General features: G+C 41.2%; 1 protein-coding gene and 1 pseudogene across 8 annotated transcripts; one reads left to right on the plus strand and one right to left on the minus strand.

Annotated features, from left to right (window-relative positions):
* Positions 1-1479: 1479 nt before the first annotated feature.
* On the minus strand, positions 1480-16591 carry ZNF322 (zinc finger protein 322). 8 transcript variants are annotated; one of them, XM_019944889.3, is made up of 5 exons: positions 16295-16591; positions 15591-15673; positions 15369-15457; positions 10406-10541; positions 1480-6049 (listed from the first exon to the last, which is right to left on the minus strand). In XM_019944889.3, exon 5 carries the CDS (start codon positions 5865-5867, stop codon positions 4659-4661), a length of 1209 nt encoding a protein of 402 aa, XP_019800448.1. In that variant the 5' UTR covers positions 5868-6049; positions 10406-10541; positions 15369-15457; positions 15591-15673; positions 16295-16591; the 3' UTR covers positions 1480-4658. The 8 variants fall into 8 exon arrangements, with proteins under 8 accessions (XP_019800448.1, XP_019800446.1, XP_019800445.1 ...); XM_019944887.3 differs by lacking the exon at positions 15591-15673; XM_019944886.3 differs by lacking the exon at positions 10406-10541.
* On the plus strand, positions 9187-10470 carry LOC109551483 (casein kinase II subunit alpha pseudogene; annotated as a pseudogene).
* Positions 16592-17141: the final 550 nt, after the last annotated feature.

A 17141-nucleotide genomic window follows, 5' to 3' on the forward strand; every position in this document is an offset into this window, starting at 1 on the left:
GCTGAGAGTGTGGGCTTATGACATTGACAGAGGAGAGAAGACACGTCGCTGCAGCAGTGACTGTTCCAAACAACTCCCTTATCAGTCCCCTGCTCAGTCAGAAACAACCGATGTGGTTTAAATTGCCTGTTGGTAAATCATGATATGGCCCTACTGCCCCCGAACCAATTGCCCCCATGTCTCCCAGAGCAGTTCCAACTTCCTCTACCTGCAAGACTGAGGCTCCTCATCTAGACGAGATGCTGGATTCAATAGTGAGGAGGTCCACTTAGAATTCCATATAAAAGACTTCTCATTTTCAGATACATTAATGCAAATTTCTGAGCCAGGCAATTAAGACCAAGATTCCTGGATACAAGAGGGTTGCAGAGAATTTGAAAGTGGATATAAAAGATAACAGGAGTTACTCCAAGTCTTCTCTTTTCTTCACTAATTACCAATTATTTGATGTTATCAGTTACTACTGAGAGTTGGATTCCTATACCCCTATTTTTAAAGTGTCCTGTGCCAGATGGAAAAAGGATTCTCTCTGCAAGGGTTAACTGCCGTCAGCCTCCCTCACTTTAAAGTCCAAATCTCTGCTTGGGTAGTGACACAAGCTAATATTTTGGGCATGAAACAAGAAAGCTTCAGTTGCATACAAGTGCTCCCCAGCCCGTCAGGAAGCAATGTGAAGAACTCTTTCAGGAAACTCTTGTGGCATATACGTGTACTGGGAGGCACCTCTCCCTTCTTCTACCCGAGTGTGGCACCATTTCTCTTCTAATTACTTGTAAGGGATATGACTAGTGTTTTTCCCAGAGGTATTTCTCGCCACAGCCCAGCTAAACGTTGGGATGTGGCATCACTTTAAGCGGGGGGGATAAGCATGAAGGCCACAGGCCTTGTTCTAGCCACACCACTTTATGTCAAAAGAAAAAACAAAACTTGAAATTGTACCATTTTCCCTTCCCCTTTTCACCCATCCAAATTGTCTTAACTCTTATTCTTTTCCCACAATGAGAGCCACTTAAAACGCTGGGACCTATTCTGTGGCAGAGCAAATAGATGTAAACTGGGGCAAACTTCATAATGGGAGGTAAATCAGTGCCACCATTTTTACACCATCTGCTTTGCCCCACTCCAACAAATGATAAGGTGACAAGAGGTAGAACTGGAGTCATACATGAATTCCACTGGGAATTGAAAATTCAAAATTGTCCTTTATTTTGAGGGTGTAGACAGACAGTTTTGTTGTTTCTGAATTTTAGTCCCAAATACGGTCAGTTTAAGCTATTACTCCTCCCTGTACTCCGTATGTAATGCAATGGGGAGGCTCCAAAAGGATCCAATGTCTACAGCAGAGCAAAGACAATGATTCCTTCCAGGTTTCCATTCATTATTTGCCTTAGCATCAAAAATTCCTGGAATTCTTAAAAAAAAAAAATCTTGGAATTCTAGAGATGGTTCAATGGCTATCATCACCACCAGGCCAAAGGGTCACATGAATATCCACTTTATTCCTTTTCCCCCCAGCTTTACTGAGATATAACTGACAAATAAAATTTTAAGGTATTTAAAGTGTACACTATGACAGTTTGATATACGTATACACTGTGAAAGGATTCCTGAACATCTGCTTTATTCTAACGCAAGTGTAGGGGAAATGCTTTTTCTTAGTACAGTGGAGGCAAAAATGGGAGTTTTCAGAACAATGCTTTTATTTAAGAATTAAGGGAAAACAAAAACATTAAAGCATAGGAATACATTGACTGAATACAAGTGTCTCGTTTGGTCTGAAACCTAGAAAAAGTCACTCTGACTACTTACCTGAGGTAGATTTAGGTTGGCACTGTTTCAAGAGAACCTCCATCCATCCCAGAAGTTACCTTCTAGTTTTGGTTACAGGCTCCCAAGTGGTCCTTTCCAACCTCAGGTTATTCTATATGAGTAATACCAACACCGTTTTCCCCCCATGGTTAAAAGCCCTCAGACCTGTTTCATACCCCCAAAGTTCTCTGTCTGAGGGATGGTCCATTCTTAATTTACTTAAAGACTAGAGACAATTACCAGGAAGATTAGTTGAAAGAAGGGGCAAGTCACTGCCCTGCCAAAGATACAAACTCTGTTCCCTTCTCCAAGTTCTCTCTAATGACTAACAAGTAGCCATAAGGACTAATTTTCATCACCACCAAGCCATACACCCAATACTATTTTAAGAATTACAATTGTCAAACATATACTAGTGATAGACATGATTTTCACCAAAGAGAAACAAATACATCTTGTGTGTTTTATCACACCGAGCAACTTTTTATGGTATAAGAGCTATTTATGAAAATTACTAAAATACATCAGATCAAATAAACTTCCAGGACATGTTTTCTAAAAGAAGAAAGAAAAAAACACCGTAGAATCAGATTCCTTATTATCACTATGAGCTATATCCTCTGACCCTAAGATTATCAAGGTCAACAACCAGTCATCAGGATCAAAGCTTAGAGCCATACACAAGGTGGCAGTGCAATAGTTGGCCACCGCCATGAGTCCGAACACCAACGCTCTCTGGAGTTCAGGATTTGCTAAGATAAACCAGAGGACTCAAAACTTATTCACCAAGCCTACAGTCCCAAATACTGTAGAAGTTTTAAGTATTTATATTAAATGTCGTTTAATCGGAGGGAAGAAAAAAAACCTCAGAAGTGTCCACGTACAGATCCCTGGATTAATTAGAGTATTTCTGGAGAATATTAAAGGTAATCATAATTATCCTGTTAAGTTGGAGATAACTGCTTATCCTTAAACCTCTGATGAATCTGCCAACTACTTTTCCCTTCTAGCATTTAGAATCCTACATTACAAGCGAAATATATACCTTATATTGTGGTGACTGCAGTCTTTTCCCTGGGAATAAAAAGTATTCTCTTTCCTTGGCAGAATCGAAGTAAATGAAAGGCATGTCATTATGCGGCTTGATTTGCTATAAACAGCAGGATGATGGAGTGGAAAAAAAACACAAAACACCAGCTTTTGAGTCACGATTCTCAAAATCAAAGTCTAGCTTCTCCATTAATAATGCATCATTATGTGTTTTACTCTGTGCCTACTCAGGCTTAAATCTTTCTTTCAGCTTTAATTATTTTGCAAGGAGCTGAAGAGGATATCTTACCATTGAAAGAAACATGATAAATGAAGTCACAAAAGTATGGGTACTAGCAAAAATCATAACTATTATCCTGGAACGTGCATCTCTGAGTTGAGAAGAAATGAATCTCTAAAGCTGAAACTGCAAATACCAGTAATAATCTGAAAGATTTTAGGGAAAGGAAACTTGTAAGGGTATGCCTCAACTCACAAGTAAAAAGCTGAGTATTCTACCTCGTTATGAGGTTGGCCCTCCAAAGGGGAAGCCTTGGGAAGAGTTTTGATCTATGATAACTACTCCCTAGCTGCTTAGTTCTTTTCACAACCAGCAAAAGGTTCCCATGCTGCTATCAACACACTAGTCCCCATTCCAGCCAAGACTTACAAAATCGACAGAGGCAAAGTAAATGTACTTCTTTCCCCCAACAGTAACACATGCCACACCTTCTATCTCAAGGTTACAGTCCTTTCCTTTATTGGAGTTCCAAACTTTAAAAACTGAAAGTAAAGCAATCATTAAGTGGTTCAGATAAAAGAAAAGCATCTTTACCTGAGTTTCCCATCAGGCCTACTCTGACCTGCCCTAGCTCCTTCCAGAAGAAGTTTCTGGGTATCTAAAAAAAAACAGTTTACATATTGACTCATTAAAAGTCATCTCTACTGTATGAGTCAACTAACTATGAGAACAGTTCTTCTCATACCTATTAAATGTACACAGTCCACAGTTAGATCTCTTACTAGAACAAAATTATCTGCAGAGTAGGTTCTTTGGGGCGCAATAAGGTAGGGATTTCCTGCAAGGCTTTTTTTTAGACTCAAGGTTATTTATAGGGTTTTTCACTTATGTGAGTTCCCCAGTATACCACAAAAACCGATCACTGACAGAAGCTTTTCTCACTCAGAGAATTCATAAGGTCTTTCCTCAGATTTTTTTTTTTTTGGAGGGGGTGCAAACCCAAGAAGGCTCTCCACCTAATGCTTTTGCCACCTTCAAGGCAAATATAGAAATTTTCACCTGTATGGCTTCTCTGATAGGTAAGAAAGTCATAGTTCTGTTAGAAGCTTTCTTCACACTTGTGGGGGTCTCCTCCCAGTGGGGCGTTCTGACATCCAATGAAACGTGCACACTCTCTGAAGCACTGTTGACACAGGGTATTAAAAATGCTGTCCACCAATGTGAATTCTCTTGGAATGAGAAGAGGTGACCATTGCTACAAAGCTTTCTCACATTCACCAAATTTGTAAGGTTTCCCACCTGTAAGAATCCTCTTGTGGGTGATCAGATACAAGCTTGGACTAAAGGTTTTCCCAAACTCAGAGCATTTGTAAGGTTTCTCATTGGAGTGGTTGATAAGCTTCTGTAAGGACAGCTCTCTGGGCAAACCATTTCTCAACTTCCTACAATTGCAGATTCTCTGGTCCCCAGTGAAATCTGAGCTCTGAGGAAAGTCTGAGATTTGCTTAGAGTTCTTCATCTTAAGGAGTTCTCTTACATTGCAAATACATTTTTTATGGCATTATAACTTCTTGTCTGGTCAAGACATTTGTGAGGCTTCTGATGCATGGGGAGGGCTGAGCTCAAGACCTTTTTCACCCACATCACAGATATATGGTTTTTCACCGATGTGGATTGTCTGATGTTGAAGAAGTGCTGAGCTCTGGTGAAAGCTTTTATCACAGACACCGTATTTATAATGCAGCTCCTCTGTCTGAGTTCTCATTTTCTGTTGGGCAACAAAGTCCATGCCCAGGAGGAAGCCACTCTCACATGCAGACCACTGATGTGGTTTCTCTTCCATGTGAATTCTTTGATGCACAATAAGGTCTGAACTACAGTTGAAACTTTTCTCATATTCCAGGCATTTAAAAGTGTGAGTGTGAGTTGCCTGGTGCCTGATTAGGTTGGCGCTCCGAGTAAAACTTCGCATACATTCTAAACATTTATACGGCTTCTCACCTGTGTGGACTCTCTGGTGTACAATAAGGTCTGATTTCTGGCCAAAGCATTTCTCACAGGCACCACACTTATAGGGCTTCTCCCCAGTATGAACTCTTTTATGAACAATGAAGGCTGAACGGTGTCGGTAACTTTTCTCACACTTATTACATTTGTAGGGCCTTTCACCAGTATGAGTTCTCTGGTGGCTAATAAGATCTGATTTCCCACTAAAAGCTTTTTCACACTCCAGACACTTAAATGGTTTCTCACCTGTGTGAGTTCTTCGGTGTCTTATGAGGTTTGTACTTCGGCTGAAGCATTTGTCACACTCACTACATAGATACGGTTTCTCGCCTGTATGGCTTCGCTGGTGGACAAGCAGATCAGAGCTCTGACCAAAATTCTTGCCACAAATGTCACATGTATAGAATTTTTTACCTGCATGTGTTCTCTGGTGTCCTGAAAGGGCTAAGTGGTGCCAGAAGCTCTTCTCACATTTGCTACATTTATAAGGTTTCTCATAATTGTGGATCCTCTGGTGTGAAATAAGATCTGAGCTTTGGATGAAGGTTTTCTCACACATATCACATCTATAAGGTTTCTCCCCTGTATGGGTTCTCTCACACATAATAAGAGCTAAGTTTTCACAGAAGTTTTGCTCACGTTCAAGGCACTGGTATATATGATCATCTATTTGAGTAATCTCATGCACATGAATAAAAATCTTTTTACCCTTCTGAGGGTATACATGATATATTTTCCTTTTTTGAGTTCTCTGATTATACCTCTCTTCTGAAGTGTACATTTTCTATGGCTCTCTCCTAGGGAGTTTTCCACTGGTCTTCCTGACCCATCATTTTCTTCACAGTCATTTTCTCGATGAGAACTTGAAAGATACATCTGTTTTAGGCCTTTCAGTCATGAGCAGCTCCTCTCTGCAAGTTTCCAGCATCATATATACTAATTCTTTACTTGGTATTTCCAACCCTGTGAGACAAAGAAGAAGTATTATTTATATTCCTTTAACTAAGAAAAAATGCTCAAAATTAAAATTGCTGCAGAAAAGGCAGAATTTCTGTATCAAAGTCCACAAGTGCTCTAGGTTTTACAGGGGTTGAAAGCAGTTACTTTTCCTCTTTGCTAGTATAAAACCAATCAGCAACACATACAGGGCAAGTACCAGAAAGAACTGTTTCTTTAATGAACTCAGGTGATCTCAAAACCAGAATTCCTCCTCTTCCCTTGGTTCAAATGAATAATCAAGATGCCTAATAATTAGTACGCCTGCTCATGAAGAAAACAATCCAAAAGGGGCTATGAATATCTGTGCAGTCCTTTCTATAGTAAGGTTTGGAAGAAAATGGTTAATGATCATTAGAATTCCCAGTGCAAAGAGAGAGAAAGTAAGTTTCTATGACTATCATCCTAGCTGTGTGATGTCAGGCAAGTTACTTAATCACTCTGTACATAGTTTCCTCATCTATAAAATCGATTAATGATGGAAATTATCTCACATCATTGAGTTGAGTAATAAATTAATCACGCGCTATCTCATGGTAAGTACTCTGCGTTAGCTATTATAATAACTATTATTATGGTAAAGGGGCCTAAGAGTCTGCTTTGATATGGCTGTACGAGCACAAACCTTGCTCAAAAAGAAAAATCCCAACTTACTGCTGATAAAAAAAAATAGGATGACTTTGCTTCCTATTTCACTGAGAAAATCTAAGGAAGCCAAAAACCAAAAACATAAAAAAAACACTTCCACATGCTCCCACCACATCAACCAACCTCTTCCAAGGCGGTCATGCACTCTCCATCTTTCCTTCTGTTACCACGGATAACAAACTTCCCCTGCCCAATCTAAGGACAACCTGTCCATTGGTGTACTGGATTCCACCCCTTTTTGCCACAAAGACATCACTCCTGCAATTCTATCCTCTCTCTCCTGCAATATCAATTTGTTCTTTCCTACTGGATCACACTAATCAGCAAACTAGCTGTTATGTCTCTCCTAAAACCAAAGCACTAACAAGAAACTTCTCTCAACCACCTCACGCTCGAGCTATTGTCTCACTTCTGCTTCTCTTTACAGCAAAATTCCTCAAAAGAAATCAATCTGTTTATTGTCTTTAATTCTTATCTTCCAAGGTTTCTGGAACATACTCCAATCAAATACCCTCACCACTCCACCAAAACTGCTCCTATTAGAACCTAGGAGTCCCTAGGAAATCTGATTCCTAGTTACCACTCTGACACACTTCTCTGCTCTTCTCGTGTGTACTGCACGCTAGTCACCTTGGCCTCCTTGCTGTTGTTCAAACAAGCCAGGTCCATTCCCATTTCAAGGTCTTTGTGCTTGTAGTCTCTCCCTGCTAAAGTGCTCTTCCTTTAGATCTTCAAAGCTCCCTCTCTCACCTCACTCAAATCCTTGGTAAACTGTCATAGTCTCAGTAAGGCCTGCCTGACCATCCTATTTTAAATTATGACACACCTCCACCTCAGCTGACCCACACATACAACACTCCTTCTCTCCCTTCCTGTTTTATTTTTCTCCATAGAATGTAAGCCCCTAAAGGACAAGGATTTTAGTTCATTTCATTTGCTGCTGTTTCCCTAGCACCTGGGACAGTGCCTGGCACAGAGAAGGTATGTTCACATATAATGAGGTACTATGTAACTGTAAAACAGGATGAAGATAACCTTTATGAATTGATGTGGAGCAATTTCTAGGATAAACCGTAAATTTTAGAAAGCAGTTGTGAATTAAGTAGAAATAAGAAACTACACATGTATCTATTCATTTGGCCAAAAAGAAACTCAGAAAAGAAGAAACTAATGAGTTTGGTTATCATCAAAAGGTAGGTGTAAATGGGATCAAAAGGACAGGAAAATGAAATTGGTACCAAAGGGTGGATGGAAAGAGAGTCATACTTCTGTTAGTATATACATTTTTGTAAAACACACATTTTTACTTTTTAAACTGTTACATTTCACATATTCAACAAATACATAAATAAATAGAAAAGCTGAGGGAGAAAAAAATTAAAATGGAATACAAATAAAAACAAACAAGTCTGTATTTCAAATTAATAACAAAACCACCCAGGAGGGGGAAAAATAACTCAAATAACTTTATAATACAGTATTAGGATTATATAAACTCAAACTAAAGATAAAAAGGACTATAAACAATTACTGAACTCTAATTAGTAGGAGTTTTCCTCCAGAGTAGAAAAGGTTCACTACTTAATGTATAGCCTAGGAATGAACAAATAAATAAATATAACGGCACCCAGATGCTTCCCTGTCAGCGAAGGGGGTTACAAACACAGAAAAGGGAAAGGCTAGAATGAACTCTGCATATGTAGTGTTTAACTGGAATTAGAAGTATCAGTATGAGGTCAAGGTTTTTGGTTTTTTTTGCGGTACACAGGCCTCTCACTGTTGTGGTCTCTCCTGTCGGAGCACAGGCTCTGGACGCGCAGGCTCAGTGGCCATGGCTCACGGGCCCAGCCGCTCCGCGGCACGTGGGATCTTCCCAGACCGGGGCACGAACCCGCGTCCCCTGCATCGGCAGGCGGACTCTCAACCACTGCGCCACCAGGAGAGCCCGAGGTCAAGGTTTTTAAGTATACACAGAAAAAATAGAAATGTGTGTATGTGTGAAAGTGTGTACTTTTTTTTTTTTTTACTAATGTCTGGCTATGAGGTCACAAACGATGAAATCCCAGTAGTAATGAGCACACCAAGCACTTAGAGCATGGTTTCTAAACACCATTTCCCACTGAAAGGAATCAAGGCTCACTGGAGAAATGTCTAATTCCAGGGCTTAGAAAGTACAAGATGAACCTGGAACACCTTGTTTGTGTCAGAAAATAAGGAAGTGCTCAAAAAGTGGTGACAATATGCCAAGAGGACCCAGGAGCCAGGCTGAAGGGGCTGCCACTATACAAATCAGGAACAAACAACATCAAAATAAATAATGATAGTGATAAATTAGTAACACAATAAGAATCCATGAATCCATACTCATTTAAAAAGTGAATAAATAGTCCGCCGCCGCCATATTGTCTGTGTGAAGAGAGGGGAGAGCGTCCGCCGCCACTGCAGCTTCCACCACAGTTTGAAGAAAACAGTTCTGAAACAAGCTCTTACCCCCACTTGCCTCTCAACACAGTGACTGCCATCTCTCCAAACGTCAAGTCCAGCTTTGTCCGCCAACCTGTCTGACATGTCAGGACCCGTGCCAAACAGGGCCAGAGTTTACACAGATGTTAATACGCACAGAGCCCAAAAGTACTGGGATTACAAGTCACATGTGGTGGAATGGGGAAATCAAGATGACTACCAGCTGGTTAGAAAACTAGGCCGAGGTAAATACAGTGAAGTATTTGAAGCCATCAACATCACAAATAATGAAAAAGTTGTTGTTAAAATTCTCAAGCCAGTAAAGAAGAAGAAAATCAAGCATGAAATAAAGATTTTGGAGAATTTGCAAGGTGGTCCCAACATCATCACACTGGCAGACATTGTAAAAGACCCCGTGTCACGAACTCCTCCCTTGGTTTTTGAACACGTAAACAACACAGACTTCAAGCAATTGTACCAGAGGTCAACAGACTATGATATTCGATTTTACATGTATGAGATTCTGAAGGCCCTGGATTATTGTCACAGCATGGGGATTATGCACAGAGATGTAAAGCCCCATAATGTCATCATTAATCATGAGCACAGAAGCTACGGCTAATAGACTGGGGTTTGGCTGAGTTTTACCATCCTGGCCAAGAACATAACGTCCGAGTTGCTTTCCAATATTTTAAAGGTCCTGAGCTACTTGTAGACTATCAGATGTATGATTATAGTTTGGATATGTGGAGCTTGGGTTGTATGCTGGCAAGTGTGATCTTCCGGAAGGAGCCATTTTTCCATGAACATGACAATTATGATCAGTTGGTGAGGACAGCCAAGGTTCTGGGGACAGAGATTTATATGACTATATTGACAAATACAACATTCAATTAGATCCACGTTTTAACGATATCTTGGGCAGACATTCCCATAAGCGATGGGAATGCTTTGTCCACAGTGAAAACCAGTACCTTGTCAGTCCTGAGGCCTTGGATTTCCTGGACAAGCTGCTGCGGTACGACCAACAGTCATGGCTCACCACAAGAGAGGCCGTGGAGCACCCCTATTTCTACACTGTTGTGAAGGACCAGACTCGAATGGGCTCATCTAGCATGCCAGGGGGCAGTATGCCTGTCAGCAGCACCAATATGATGTCAGAGATTTCTTCAGTGCCAACCCCTTCAGCCCTTAGACCTCAGGCAGGCTCACCAGTGATTGCTGCTGCCAACCCCCTTGGGATGCCCGTTCCAGCTGCCGCTGGCGCTCAGCAGTAATGGCCCCTTCTGTCTCCTGATGCCTGAGCAGAGGCTGGGGAGTCCACTCACTCCCTCGATGCAGCTTGCGCCTGGCGGGGAGGAGTGAAAGGCTTCAGAAGCACCGTGTCTGAACCGTTGCTTGTGGATTTATAGCAGTTCAGTCATAAAAAAAAAATTATAATAGGCTGTATTCCTTTTTTTCTTTCTTTTTTTTAACTCGAACTTTTCATAACTCAGGGGATTCCCTGAAAAATTCTCTGCAGGTGGAATATTTCACGGACAAATTTTTTTCTCCCCTTCCAAATTCAGTTCCTCACCACTAAAGAACAACGATAAACCAGCCTCAATTCTGCCTGCTGCGTTTGGGTGGAGATCTCTTCCCATGCCCACCATTGCTCCCCTACCATCTCACACTTTGAGGGGTTTGTATTCCATGCTCTCCTCCAGAGTTTACAAAAATGTAGCTTCTTGAAGGGAGGTGGGAAGGAAGGAAGAAGGAAAGACCCAACCTATAAGAGCAGTGTACTGCTAGTCACTTATATCACTTTACTCCAAAAGTGCTTCAGTGGGGTTATACTGGTAAATCTAGTGGAAATATGTCTTAGTTACACCGAGATGCTGAAAATCTACCCAAAGTGCAGACAGGTCCTGAAAACGTCTGTTCAGTATGAATCATGTCTTACTGACCTAACCTAAATGCAACTCACTTATAATTTAGTTTCAGTTCAGTTTAAAACTTTAATACCGTCCCTCCCAGGCTCCTTACCTCGGTCCTCTCCCCTTTCATCTCCCAACATGCTCTATAGCTGGTAGGAGGGGGAAGGCAAAATCTTTTTCAGTTTTCTTTGACTTGGCCCTTTTGAATTCAGTTAGTTACTGGGTATAATTACTGCGTTTTACAAAAGAAAAAAACATTGTCTATGTTGGTTTCATGCTAGCAGCTCTTGAAGAGCTAATGAGAGATGTGGCCACTGCATTTTATTTTAAGCTTTCTACCTTCTTTTCCTACCTTCCCCTTCCCTCACATGCCATCCATTGAGAAGACCTGCCCCTCAGTCTTGTAAATGTACCTGAGAGGTAGGAGCAGAGCCACTATCTTCAGTGAAACTGAAATGGTAGAACTGTAATTGTGAGAAAACTAAACTCTCCTGTTACAGCCCTGCCACCCCTTGCTGTCTGTATATATATAATACTTTGTCCTTCATATGTGAAAGATCCAGTGTTGGAATTCTTTGGTGTAAATAAACGTTTGGTTTTATTTATCAAAAAAAAAGTGAATAAATAGTGACTGAGAAGGGATAGTTTTTTCTTATATTAAAAAAGCCAACAATTAAATGTAGAATAAATGATGGAATTAAAAACATCACATGTCCAATGAAGAGTAACAACTGTTTCAGGCGAAAATACAAAAATATAGTGGATGAAAGTTTTATGAGAATCAGGATATTTACACAATCTGAATATATCTCCCCACTAGATATTTAATAATTAGAAAGACAAAAAAAGTAACTTCACAGTTTAGAAACCTGGAAGACACCACCTTAACCAAATGATCAGAGTTAACACCACCAGTAACAAGATATATAGTTGCCTCCTAATATGATGCAAAGAACAGAACATCACTTCTGTGCTATCTTGCCAAAAATGTATAACCTGAATCTAATCATGAGGAAACATCAGACAAACCCAAATTGAGGAAAATTCTGCCAAATAAATGGCCTAAACTTAAAAAAAAAAAAAAAGTCTAAAGACAAAGTCTGAGGATATGTTCCACAATAAAGACATGACAATTAAATGAAATGGGTGATGGTGGAATGGATCCTGGACAACAAAAAAAACTTATTTTTCTTTTCCTACAAAGGACGTTAGTAGAACAATTGGCTAAACTCCAATAATGTCTGGCGATCAGATAATAGTATTATATGAATGTTAATTTTTTGACTGTGGTAACTGTAATGATAATATAAGAGAATAGCCTTGTCTTCAGGGAATAAACAATTGAGTATTTAGGACAGGCTTTCTCAACTAGAGTTCTGGCAAAGAACAAAGCCCTACAGAAAATGACTTGAGTGACTATTTTTTAAATTCTCCCAAGAATGGCATGTAGCTAGTAGCACTGAACACACATGGGAGAGAAGTTAATCCATTGCATACCTATTACTTCAGGGCTTACCATGTCTTAGGACTTTAGGGCTTAATTCTCTCGTAGTTTGAGATGAGGTATTCTGTCTATAACTTACTCTCAAAAGGTTCAGAAAAAATGTACATATAGGTACATGTATGTATAGAGAAATTAGTATAGACAGACTCATAAAACAAACATAGTAAAATGTAAACATTTAGGGACTGCAGGTGAAAGGTGTATGGGTATTCTTTATATTATTTTACAACTTTTTTGTAAATCTGAAATTACTTCAAAATTTAAATGTATCTTATTTTGTTTTTTAAGAACATGGGAGCTGAGGGCTTCCCTGGTGGCGCAGTGGTTAACAGTCCGCCTGCCAATGCAGGGGACATGGGTCCGTGCGCCACTACTGAGCCTGTGCTCTAGAGCCTGCGAGCCACAACTACTGAGCCCACGTGCCACAACCACTGAAGCCTGCACGCCTAGAGCCTGTGCTCCGCAACAGGAGAAGCCACCGCAATGAGAAGTCTGCGCACCACAATGAAGAGCAGACCACGCTCGCTGCAGCTGGAGAAGGCCAGCGTGCAGCAACGAAGACCCGATGCAGCCAAAAATAAATAAATTAAAAAAAAAAAATATATATATATATATTAAAAAAAAAAAAGAACATGGGAGCTGAGAGTTAGTATATTGTGATAGTTAAAGCTGAATGTTCAAACTCTGGAATCAGATTTTGGCTCAAATTCCCACTGTGCTTTTTGTAGCTATGAGAACTTGGGTAAGTTACTTTCTTCAGCTTCAAACTTCAATTTCGATAAAATAAGTAAGATATCATTACATGTCTTAAAGAGTTGCCATGGGAACTGAGACACTGTCAATAAAGGACATGGCTCAATGCCTGGATCTCAACAGATGCTCAATAAATGGTAGGTTCTATTATTTTCTTAATTCCATCTTCACAGTCACAAAAACACTAACATTTCTTGAGCTCATCCTCTGTGCCTGTCTCTTATGCAAAGCCTTGTTCAAAACCATTTAAAATAGTTAACTAAATAATAAATAATAATCAGTTAATGATTAATACGAAGATTAAGCAAAAAACAGAAAAACATTTATGGAGAAATGCTAGGAGGAAAAGGAAAACTTTAGAATCACAACTAAGTAAAGATATGCATCCATACAGACAAATAGCTACTCTAAGATGGTGGCTGTATGGGAGTTTTGTCTTTTAAAATGCGTATTACTGTTAAGGTCAAAAGGAGAGAGAGTAGAGTGGAAATAAATGATTCTGAGCATGGTCATAGCCTGTTAAATGAATTAAAATATTCCCTAATTTTATCAGCCGAGGGTATCATATTTGCCCTAAATAGCCAATCAACTGTAGGGCACCAAGGAAAAAAATTAAAAATAAGGAAAAAATTAAAAATAAGGAAGACTTTTAGAGGTCAGCACCTAGAAAATAAAATACAGTCTGGCTGTCAAAATTTAAAGTAGTCCATGACACTTCCCCAGTTCAAAATACTATAACTGCTTCCTACCACTCTAAGAATAAAACCTAAAGTTTTCACTGCGCTACATAATGCGGTACCTCCCCCTACCTTCAGCCTCACACAACACATCAGAATCTTTACACTTGCTCCTTCTGCCTAGAATGCCCTTCCCCCAAGTAGCTTGCTCCTTTATTTGATCAAGTCTCTGACTGAAAATTATTTCCTTAAAAAGAGGCACACCCTGACTACTTCATCTAAAATAGCTATGTCCCCTTAGCCTGTTTTACAATATTTCTCTTCATAGCACTTATCATCATCCAACTTTGTGGTATATATCTTATATTTGTTAACTTGTTTCTCTCTCCTACTAGAATATAACTTCCATTAGGGTTAGGACTTAGTCTTTTGTTCACTGCAATATTCCTAGCGTCTAGAATACATTTGTTGAATGAATGAAAAATATGAATGAATATCAGAACCAAAAAAGAGCCATCATCCTCTAAGCCTCAGCATCAATATAACAGGCTAGGCTAGTAGCCCTGGCTGGTGCATCTGGCAAACCCAAATATATACTTCAAGTCTTAGCTTCAGGGTACCCTTCGCTAAGAGGTTTCTCTTACCTCTTCCTAGGAAAAGACTGGTTCTCTCTTCCATGGCTAGGGTCAGAGTGCACAGAATAGGCAGACAGGCTGAGTACAGAACTTCAAAGCTCAAGGCTACCCTTATAGTTAAAGTATGTACGTGACAGGCAGATAAAGTTGATAAGGTGTTATCTAAAAAACTAGATAATGCTTACTGTATCAGGTCCCAGGCTAGGGATTACCTCATTTATTTTTCATTAATTACATGGATTATCTCATTTAATCTTCCCAAGATTGTAAAATAGGTATGAATACCAATGTTTGCGCCTTACAGATAGAAAACCTCATGCTCAGGGCAGTTAAATAACTAAAGAGCTCACAGCTAGTAAGCAGCAGAGCCAGTATCTAAACCTCTATCTTCTGACTCCAGGGCCTGCTTAAGCATTGGGCATACTGCCTTTTGGGGGCTGCAAACCAATCACAAAGGAATTACTAAAAGCCTATTGTGAATAAGCCTGTTGAAAAGGAGTAGAAAATACACTTAAATTGGTAGGACAGCACTGGTTTTAGCACTCTGCTATCTCAGGAGCTAAGAAAGGGTCATGTATCTTCTTTCCATGTATCTTCTCCCATTGCTCCTCGTCTCCCCCAGTTTCCCTCTCCTCCGGCCTCAAAAATCCACTGTTTATATAGAAACATACAGCCTGGTATGTTACTTACCATAACAACAAAGACTCAAGACTATCTTCCTTTTGGCTCCAAAAGGTCTCTAGTCCATAACTATTCACAACACTCAATTCTTCCCTCTCCTAGAGGAAAAAAAATCAATAATGTAGAAATTTATAATTTTTGTGAAATTTATAACTTTTCTGAGGCTTGAACATCTAAAAATTGGTTCCATTTACTCCCCAGTCTGGTCAGTATCTTTCAACCGTAACTCACCTCTTCCCACCTTTCCTTACATTCTATTTTCTCCTGCAAGAAGCACCTGCCACTGGTAGCCATCAGTTCCTTCCCAAACAGCTCTAGACAAAACATCGAGAATCCTTCTGGGTAATGACTAACCTTAACTTCATAATAAAGCCCTGAGTCCTGTTCTACTTGTTTCAATTTTTACCTCAACTTCTGAGATCAATGACCCATTCTTCTACCACTATAAACCTCAAGATGCAGTTGATAAGTGCATATGATACAAAGCTATATATAATGCCGGTTTCCAAAAATGGTTATGGAATGATTAAATAAACCAGATTTTTCTGCATACAGATTCGATGCAACATGACCAATCTCTGCCTTAAAGATAGGGGTGGGCGGTGGGTGGAGAACATTCAACGTCCTTGTTTTTTTTTTTTCCCCCCAAAGTGAAAGATACACTTAGATCACTTAGAAAAGTGCCTGGCAGTGTTTACTATTATCTCCAGGAACGATAGTACTAAGCTTCTCTTCCTTCAACTTTTCATTGACCTCCTTTCAGTCGCCGTCACGGGGGGGGGGGGGGGGGTGTCCCAGACCCTGCTCTGTTGCGAGGACCAGAGGCTGCTCCTACCAGGCGGAGGCCGAGGGGTTCTCGGGTCCCGCAAAACCCCTCCCCCGATCCCTGGGCCCCGCAGGCCATGCCCCTCCCAGGCCCCGCGGGCCGCGCTTACCACGGCAGCAGCCGGCGCCGCCCCTCCGCCTGGGACGGCACTTCCGGTTACTCTCCGGACACTCGGGTTTGGGTTTCCCGGCGGCCGCAGGCTCCTGGCGGTAAACCTAAGGGCCCACCTTCGGGAAAAGAAGGAAAGCCAACCTGGGAGGCCGACGAGAACCAGAAGCAGACCCCTTTGCGTGGCTCGGCGAGGGCAGTCGAGGCCAGGCCATCCAGGGGGCTCTTTAAGGGCCGACAAGGCCGGCTACCCGAGCCCTTTCAGCCTGGCTGGGAAGCGGCCGGCGCAGCCCCGCCCCCGAGAATCACATGATCACCCCCTGTTCAGCCACTGGGGCAGTCCACCCCCGGCCTCTGGGCCAATAGGGGCCGAGCCTCTGGACCGGGGGCGGGGCTCTGGGGCGCCTGCGCTCCGGGGCCCTTGGTGTTTCGGGGCGGAGCGGTCGAGGACTTTATTTAGGGATCCTTTCCGATGCTACTGACGTCTGGGGGTGACGAGAGGACCCCACTACCACCTTGTCTAAGAAGAAGCAACCCTGTTTATCTTACCGTTTCCGACTTATGTTCTCTTTCCTGAAGGCTGTTAAAAGAGGACTCGAGGCAGGAGTAGCGTCAGAAGAGATGGATGCCACCGACCCTGTGGAAAACACCCCAAAGGAGCTGGAAGAAATGGTGGATACCAAAACACGGTGGAAGCGCTCCGCCACCCAAGATGTGGCCAGAGAGATGAATGAAATGCTTTAAAGGGGGGGTAGTGTTGGCTTTGTGTGGGTAGAGAAAACTGCAGAGGAGGATAGGACTGCTCTGATTGTAGGAGGTTTCCCAGGCCTTCCTGATTGTTTATGGGC

The sequence above is a fragment of the Tursiops truncatus genome, chromosome 10 (genome assembly GCF_011762595.2).
Source record: "Tursiops truncatus isolate mTurTru1 chromosome 10, mTurTru1.mat.Y, whole genome shotgun sequence".
In the NCBI taxonomy this organism is placed as follows: domain Eukaryota; kingdom Metazoa; phylum Chordata; class Mammalia; order Artiodactyla; family Delphinidae; genus Tursiops; species Tursiops truncatus.